The sequence below is a fragment of the Carcharhinus amblyrhynchos genome, chromosome 6 (genome assembly GCF_965287045.1).
Source record: "Carcharhinus amblyrhynchos chromosome 6, sCarAmb.v2.hapA, whole genome shotgun sequence".
NCBI lineage: Eukaryota > Metazoa > Chordata > Chondrichthyes > Carcharhiniformes > Carcharhinidae > Carcharhinus > Carcharhinus amblyrhynchos.
The window spans coordinates 81,907,322-81,916,992 of record NC_137329.1 but is presented as its reverse complement, the minus strand read 5'-3'; the positions used below and the strand labels follow the sequence as shown (position 1 = coordinate 81,916,992).

General features: G+C 41.0%; 1 protein-coding gene across 1 annotated transcript; it reads right to left on the bottom strand.

Moving 5' to 3' along the window:
• Window positions 1-690: 690 nt before the first annotated feature.
• Window positions 691-8,024, bottom strand: LOC145344498 (hyaluronidase-5-like). Its single transcript, XM_080191674.1, has 3 exons — window positions 7,113-8,024; window positions 6,534-6,623; window positions 691-1,553 (listed from the first exon to the last, which is right to left on the bottom strand). Exons 1-3 carry the CDS (start codon window positions 8,022-8,024, stop codon window positions 1,023-1,025), a joined length of 1,533 nt encoding a protein of 510 aa, XP_080047800.1. The 3' UTR covers window positions 691-1,022.
• Between the last annotated feature and the right edge of the window lie 1,647 nt (window positions 8,025-9,671).

Genomic DNA, 9,671 nt, shown 5'->3' with positions numbered 1-9,671 from the left:
GTCTTCACTGCAGGGTGAGGGGGATTGTCATGGGAGCAGGGGAGCAGCATCAGAACTGCTGTGGGGAGATGGGGGGTGAGTAGGAGAAAAGCACTGCAGATGTTCCAGGGCTGGCCAGCAATCAGGAGGCTGACAATTCGGGACCACTGCACATGTACAGAGGCCTGTTGGTTTCAGCCTCCTGGGCCCCATCCCCCTGAAATTTAATAAGATTCACGCTGGTGGCCTGTGCATTGCACAGAATGTGGGAGATTCTTGTCTGAAGTCCCACTCCTGAGAATTTGACACTTCGAATGTTTTGGGGAAAATTCCACATCATGTTTGTAGCAGTTGAAGTGTAAATGGACATTTACAAAAGTGGGTTTTAGCTTTGACTAGTAAGTGGCTTCAGTAGACTGGGCAATCATCAAAGAGAAGTTTTTTTTAAACTTTTGGACGTTTTGTCCTCTCATTAGATAAAGCTAACATTTTCATTCCAATTTGTGAAGTAACATCGGACCTCTGTATGGCAGCTCTCTGGCAGTAGAAGGAAAAGATTCAATTACGTAGATCCTCAATTTTAAAGGTGCACTCAAAAAGTGCAATTTAATATTCACTGTGCTAGAATCACTACTCTGTGATATGTTACACATACCTTAACGTACAGTTATCCATAGAAATTGATCACATTTTTGAACAATCCACAATCAGTCGAGTGGGAACATTATTCAGTACACTACTTGCAGACCGACAAACTCACCCATCTAAAACAAATGAGCTCGAGTGACATGATCCACATAAATCAAACATGCAACATGCAAATGGGAGGTCAAACACTCAAAAGGGCCGAATTAGTAGATTGACCAACCATTTGAAGTACAGGATATTCTGATGTATCCGAGGACAAAACATTCACATTTGTACACTAACTTAACTATTCCAGCAGGTCACTCTTTAAACAGTGCATGTGAGAATCCAAGTTAAATTCAGGACACTCATTAGGGAAAGCAAGTTAGAAAGGAGTGGAGCACATTTTAGAAAAATCACATTTGAAGTGTTATGTGAAGGACACTAAAAATTATGCCAAAACTAGAGGGAAAGTGACTATACACAGAGAAAGCATAATTTTGGGAAGAAGTAGCTGCATTAATTGAAGTTGAATTAGCCAAAGTTGAATTAATTAGGTTTGATTTTGTGGACGTTTCTGGATCAGGATTTGAGATGACGCAGTTGTAAGAATCAATACAAGTGTCCAACTCAGTGATATAGTTTATAATGTCACTGGCAGGTTTACAGTTTTGCTCTGCATAGCACTGACAAGTGAACTTTTCTGTCATGAAAACAATATCTTCAAAGGAAGCTCGTCCTATGACTGAGTATCCATCAATGCTTCGGCCGATTCGGAAACTTGCAGGGTTCAAATGCAGGTAATGGGGGGCATCCCAGTCCTTGCGCACACACCGGCCTTTCTTCTGGCACAGTATTTTACTGCATAGCCTTGCTGCAGACGTCACATTAACAATATAAGGATTCAGGATTTCCTTAACATAGTCAGCAATAGCCAAACACGTGTTCTGCAAAGTACAACACAGAGTCACAAGTGGTTTCTCCCAAGTCTAACAATGATAAATTATTGATGCGCAGTTTATATCTAGTAAAATACAGACATATCCACATGTGACCCAGGTACAAGCACTTTGAGCCCTGAGCACCGTTATGATGCTTACCTGTTAATCTAGTCTGCCTTCTCAAGGCACTCAAAGCAATGAGAATCAAGACTAATTTATAATAAAAACAGAAAGTGCTGGAAAAACAGAGGATTTTCAAGCCAAATAAAACTTCTTCAGAACTCTTTACCCTAGGCCAGACCGGCTCCATTTATCCAACACTTCCTGATTTCATTTCAAATCCCCAGCATTATTTTGCTTTTATTTGGGGTTAATGTATAGTAGCTTGTTAATTCGTCAGTCGAACTAAAGATTATTAAATTGTTTATAAATTTTAACCTCCAGGTTAGAGTTTTCTTCATTTTTCTTTTGAAGTTTGTTTCACCTCTGTAATTAAATGCGATGCCTGGACTGAATGACGACACACTTTACACAACACATATTGCTTTTGTCAATGATATAAAAATAGCTTAACTAATAAATGGTTTAATGAATGGTTAAAATGAATTTAATAAAATTCTGATTATGACTCCATAGAAATTATGCTATTTTATCTCCAAATGATTGAATCATAGGATCCCTACAGTGCAGACCATCAAGTCAGCACTGACCACAATCCCACCCAGGCCCTATCCCCAAACTCCCATACATTTAACACTAAGGGTAAATTTAGCATGGCCAATCCACCTAACCTGCACATCTTTGTGGATGTGGGAGGAAACTGGAGCACCCGGAGGAAGCTCTCACAGACACAGGGAGAATGTGCAAACTCCACAGTGACACAAGCCGGGAATTGAATCTGGGTCTCTGGTGCTGTGAGGCAGCAGTGTTAACCACTGTGACACAGAGCTGCCCTAAACCACTGTGTCACATGCTGGCTCTGTGTTCCAGCACAATGAAAATTCCTTCTGATGGGTTGATCTCCAAATATATTTATTGTAATTAGAATTTACTTCTTGTATTTTAATACAGATAAGAATAGTCCAATTAGAAAATATTGATCCAATCAATTGTGTTGTGGTTACTATTCTTTTGGCCCTCAGTTGGCTGAGATTAGCTAATGTTTTTAGCACATTTAAAGAGGAAAACTAAAAATTTCACAACAACATGATTGAATCTAGCTATAAAAAGTTATATTTTGATTAGTGGGTACCTTCACTGTTGTTTTACATTTGGACCTCAGCTTATCTTCGAAAGCCATTACCTGAAGTCGAAATTTTTGACCTACAGTCAGTTTACTCATGAAACCGTAAACTGAAAATACACAGGATTTCTCATTGGGTGTCAATAATATTTTATTAGTGTCAGACTGATTCACAACTAGAAGAGTATATATCTCCTCATGGGGCAAGAGGAGCTTAAAATTTCTTCTGCGTGTCATGGCCACTCATCCATCATTAGAGTCAACTACACATGTAAACAAACATATAATCAAGGCCACTGACTTACGGCTTATGCACAGAAGGATGGAAGTTAATCCAAAGTACCACAAACACTTCCACAATGCTGCACATCAAAAATGCAACATTAAAAGATCATAGAGATCATAGAATCCCCACAGTACAGAAGGAGGCCTTTCGGCCCATTGAGTCTGCATTGATCAAAATCCCACCCAGGCCTTATTCCTGTAACACCATATTTACCCTGCTAATCCCCTGACACTAGGGTCAGTTTAGCATGGCTAATGCACCTAACCTGCACATCTTTGGACTGTGGGAGAAAACCGGAGCACCTGAAGGAAATCCACGCGCGCACATGGAGAATGTGCAAACTCCACACAGATGTGATTGATAGCCCTAAATCAGAGGCCGTGATTGCATATTTCAAATCAGGTGAGATAAAATAGCACAAATATCTGCAAATAAGCAATGAACATGTATCTAGATTTAAGGCAGGGATGTAGGCTGTGGGCCAGAGAGGAACTTAGATAAGGGCGTCAGGGACAAATCTCACTTCAGATGGTTAGCATCATCGATACCTGATCATGTCCTCAGTTCATGAATTATGATTATTATTCAGGGCTAAACACAAGCATTTAATTCCCAGTTAAGTGATTATGGCCTGTAAATCATTCCTCAATTACTGTTTATAGCTAACAACATTGTATATTTAGGCTTTCTGAGATTAGATTGGAAGGTAGGGACATGCAATACGTTTGTACTGGGCAGCAAATAGCCACATCTTGAGGGACAGGAAGATCTGCATTTGTTATAGTGCTTTTCATGATCATCAGATGTCACAAAGTGCTTTACAACAGATAAATTTATTTTGAAGTGTAGCCATTGTTATAACATAGGGAATGAGGCAGCCAATTTGCACACAGCAAGCTCCCACAAACAGCAAGAAGATAATGACTAGATAATTAGTTCTTGTGATGTTGACTGAGGCATAAACATTGATCAGGACACCAGGAATAACTCCATGATCTTCAAAACCATGCATGAAATATTTAATATCTGAGGGTAGGCAATGGCCTAGTGGTATTATCGCAAGACTATCAATCTAGAAACTCAGCTATGCTAATGCTAATGGACCTGGGTTCAAATCCTGCCACGGCAGATTATAGAATTTGAATTCAATAAAAAAAATCTGGAATTAAAAATGATGACGATTGTCGGAAAAACCCAACAGTTTACTAACATCCTTTAGAGGAGGAAATCTGCCATCCTTACCTGATCTGGCCTACATGTGACTCCAGAGCCACAGCAATGTGGTTGACTCTCAACTGCCCTCAACTAAGGGTGGGCAATAAAGCCAATGACGCCCATGTCCCTTGAGTGAATAAAAAAAACTCACCCAAGTAGACCGATGGGGCCTCAGTTTAACGTTCATCTGAAAGACAATGGCCGGGATTTTCAACTCCCGATCATGGTGGACGGGTTTGTCAATAGGAGTGGAAAGTACTATGAGGAAGTTGACTCACGTTTTACATCGACATAAAGAGGTGATGCAATTATATCCTCCCCACGTCAGTAATGGGGCGTGTTTCCTGACATTGAACATCAGGATCATTAATGTTTCATTAGCCTGAAACATACTCCCTCCCCTAGACAGAAAATCCATTTGTGTCGGTGTGAGGGCAGAACAGCACGAAACTCAACTGCTCTCCCAAGACATGCACGTGGCGCGCAGACCTCCTGGGGAGCTCAGGTGAGTGCATCACTCAGGGGGTGAAGAAGGTCCAGGCAGCATCCTGTCCCTCTGGCAGTGTCTGGGCACTCTCAGGAACAGTGCTGGAGAGGGCTGCAAGGGTGAACTCCTTTATGCTGGAGAGGCCTTTAAAAATGACACTAAAATCCTCAAGTTACTAGGTTTCTGGCAGAGTGGGTGAATCAGAGCCTGCCCTGTAAGGGTTATGTCGTGGGACCCACCCCTTGATATTTCTTCTCTCGCATCCCGTCCCCTCCAAGTCCAGCAATGTACACCAGAGAAAGCCTTTGCTGCTGTTGACAGCTTCAATGTCGCTTTTCCTGCCCATTACCAGCCTGTGTCGGTTTCCAGAAAAATCTGTCCCAGCATCTCTGGCAGTGCAGCCCTCTGTCTGATACAGCTTGGTTTTTTTGTACGTAAGCCCTGGAGTTGGTCTCCTAACTAGAACCTTGCAAGAGAGCTAGCAACTACCAGAGCTGACACACAAAGAAGGGCTCAACTTTATTTATTTTCTGAGTGCATAATAAAATTATCACTGAGTTCCAGGTCTGTAATCATCAAAGCTAAATTTACTTTATATAATTTAAGAAAGAAACACCAGTGTCTCGTGCTGTCCTGTTAGCAGTGAGAGGATAACTCACAAACATCATTGTCCGAACAGTGATGGAATAGATTTCCCATATCAATGAGATACAATTGGGCTAAACTCTACTCAAATCTTCAAGGCAGCAAATGATCCAAGATGACAAATAAAATACTTCTAGGACATGGTGGCACACTGTTGCCTCACAGTGCCAGGGACCCAGGTTCAATTCTGGCCTCGATCACTGTCTGTGTGGAGTTTGCACATTTTCCCCTTGTCTGTATGTGTTTCCTGCGAGTTACGTTGATTGGTCATGCTAAATTGCCCCTTTGTGTCGGGGGATTAGCAGGGTAAATGTATGAGGTTACGGGAATAGGGCCAGGACGAGAATGTGGTTGGTAATGACTCAATGGGCCGAATGGCCTCCTTCTGTACTTTAGGGATTCTATGATTTGATAACTCTTTCAAAGCCTCCTTGAAAAAATGCAACACCCTCAACGATACCTGGAAATTCCTGGACCAAGACCACCAGAAGTGGAGGAAGAGCATTTGGGAAGGAGCTGAACACAGTTTCATTGTCGAGAGCAAGCTGGAGCCAAGCATCCACAGCGAAAGAAACACGAGGCAACCTGGCATCCCTCCCACCTGCTCCTCCAACCAGTGTCTGTCTGTCCCATCTGTGACAAAGACTGTGGATCACACATTGAACTCCCCGGTGAATCAAGGACTCATTTTAGTGTGGAAGCAAGGTACCCTCAACTCTGAAGAGTCGAAGAATACCAGGCAATCTGCTTCGAGGTGAAGTTAGTTACAAAACACCCTCCCCCGCAACCTGGTTTCAAATAGAAGGAACAAAAGGAAGTGTGAGCATTTGTTTTTAAACTATTCCAATCCCTCCAGACCTAAAGTCAATGCTTATAATGGATCTCAATAGACACTGGCAGCTTGAGCTTGCCCATTTGATATTTCCTTCAGTTTTGAGTCATGAAATAAATTGTTGATAGTTCCAAGTTTGACAGCCTATCTAAGGCCTGTGCAACCTGGTTTCACCACAGGTAATTAACACACTGGCAAATTGAGGAGAACAGGCTTTGATAATCCCAATTTGGACAATGTATTTATCACATAAATGGGTAATCATCAAAGATACTTACCTCTGTCTCAGTCATACTTAAACTACCCCAAATAACAAATCCCGCTGTTCCCAGAGCAGCACTTTCCCCAATTGTATGAACAAGATCAATCTGCAAAAAAAGAGAAAACAATGTATAAATTCTATCTGAAGAAAACAATTCCTTATCGCCAGAATAATTTTGAATTTACGTTAACACTGCAACAAAGTCACTGTGAAAATCCCCTAGTTGCCACACTCTGGTGCCTGTTCGGGTACACCAAGGGAGAATTTAGCATGGCCAATGCACCTAACCAGCACGTCTTTTGGACTGTGGGAGAAAACCAGAGCACTCAGAGGAAACCCACGCAAACACAGGTAGAACTTGTAAACTCCACACAGTCAGTGACCCAAGGCGGGAATCAAACCTGGGTCCCTGATACTATGAGGCAGCAGTCCTAAACCACGGTGCCACTGTGATTTTGCATTGCATGATTCCCCCAAAGAAATTCTTATTTATTTATATACAATAATCCAAAACTACAGGAAATTGTGATGCTTTAGACTTAGTTTTGGCAAGCTAAAAGTGTGTTTCTATTCTCGTATGTCCGAGTTAACTTACCTCAGATAGATATTCAGCCTGAGAATTGGTGAACACTGGCCTGGTATAAACGTATAGAGGTGGTGTGTATTTCTGACTGGAAAGTAATGCGACTCGCTTTGCTTCCTGAATACGGTGACGCACAAACTTAGCCGCAGTTGTTGAAGACCGCAGCATTGTCTGCAGGTAAATTGAAGGAAATAGCGCCGTGCTTTCATTCCACAGCCAGAGAAGCTCATTATTTCTCACAATTTCAATGACAGGACAACTCCCTGTGTAGTTAGTGATTTCATCCTTGTAGTTGTAATTATAACACTCTGGGTATAAGTAATATCCCCAGAGATGATTCGGTCTTAATAACTTCCCTAATTTTAAAGTTTTTAACATCAAGTTTTTTGCCTGCTCTTCAAATTCGTTCTTGGCAATCACAGTTGCGTAACTTATATTTAGCAATTGATTCCGTTGCAGAACCAGCTCGACAGATTTTGTCCGGTAAATATCTTTCTGGTCCCAGTTCCTTACCCACTGAGGTCTCCAGTTCTCCCAGTTTATGATTGCAATTCCGGGTCCTGCTTTTGAAGGAATGTAGTACTGAAAATCTTTTATTAGCTTCTCATAGTGAAGATCGAAGGGTGCCAGTTGGGGGATACCACCATTAAATGACTCTTTGGTTAACTCATCGTAATAGGGGTAGTAACCAAGCCTGTTGTGGTAGAATATCGTAATGGGTTGTCCTGTAGCAGTTTCCAAAGGGCTGCCAATGATTTCAAAAAGACTCAGGTTCACAGTAACTCCAAATTTGGTCTCACATTGTTCACTGGGTGCATTCCACAGAGCGGTAAATGGGGAGTTACTTATCAGCGGATTTACAGTTTGATGTAGTGCTTGATTGAAGCAGGTGGAAACAAATAGGACAAGCTGGATAATTGCCATGGAGACGAGGTTGCAGTTACAGACATGGAGTCTCATTATCGCACTATAGTATCTGCTTTCTGAAAGAAGAAGGTGGCTTTTAATGTTTAGTGACAGTAGAAAAAATTTGTTCCATCCATCTTCAATGCTAAAAGTACAAAAATGTCCTGTCAAACTAAGGAGGATGTAACTTGCTAAATTAAAAGAAATGCACTTCGATAGAACTCTCAATTTGTAAGACTTTTGTTTAGAAGATAAATAGGTCAGGGATATAGGCTGCAATCCTTTCAATTTCACTACTCCAAACCCTTTGTTAATGTAAAATGTGTAGAGTGTGTCCATGTTGATATATGCAATGTGATGCACTAGGGGCTGGACATATTCTATGTATATGTACAACACACCTGCTACACAGGGACATGTCAGCACAACATCAAAAGTCTACATACATTGCAGATCAATGTAGATAAAACCAAAGTGTTACTTCTATATAGCAATGGCCTGAGTACGTGCAAACTCTATCTTAATGACTAACTGTTACAAAGCAGAGATTGATCCCCCTCTGAGAACCAACACCAAAACACCCAAAAATGAGTACCTCACCCTATAATCTGTAAAAATTCTGTGTGAAGTGGTGTGATCTGCTCTTCAGCAACTTCTCGTGATTAAATACAAAATAAATCCCTGACACTCTCTCTAAAGTCACCATGTAACAATTTATTTATCTAAGTAACTGTGAACAAATTAACTAAACTATTAGCAAAATGAATAAATCCCTTCGAACTACTAACTATTTCGGAATAGAATAAGATCCTAATGATATTCTGTTCAAATAAATACAATCCCCACTCATTAACAAGAATAGAATTTAGTTACTCTCTAAATTACAACCAGGCTTTGTGTCTTTCTTTGCAACACCAGCTGATAAGAGATTGTAGTGTTACAAGCACAGATCAGAAGCCAACCTGTGTCTGTGGGAGCACAGATCAGAAACCAACATTCACTGCACTTTTAAAAAAACTCGCATTCTCTTGGTGGAATTTTCCTGTCCCGCTCATCACGGGAACCGTAATGGGCGGGATGGGCCATACAAAGGTCCATTGACCTCGGGCAGGAATTTCCAACCTTGGGGAGCGCAGCTCAGTTTAAAAGGCTCCCTTCAGGCCGATGCTTCCAAATGTCTATTGTCAGGAAGTATTTTGTTCCCAGTGCCATAAGCTTACTAAATAGCAATATAAATTCAACCCACCATTTTTACTTATTTTATTTCTTCAGCTGCAGTAAGTGCTGTAATGGCAGAGTTTTATGTTTGCATGGATGTATGTTATATATGCACAAATGCATGAATGTTGGCATACAGGAAATATTCATAGCTTTTTAAATGAATGACTGTATGGATTATGTACTATGCTGGAGGTGCAGCCAAAAACAAATTTCCATGTGAACAATAAAGTTCTATTCTGATGTATCAAGTCACAGGAATTCGCTCAGAGGCAAGCTGGGTGATTGCACTGAGGCAGGTTCACTGAAACAACTTACAATTATATTGCCAAAAAAGAAAATGCTGGAAAATCTCAGCAGGTCTGGCAGCATCTGAAAGGAGAGAAAAGAACTGATGTTTCAAGTCCAGATGACCCTTTGCCAAAGCTCAATTACATTATATTACAT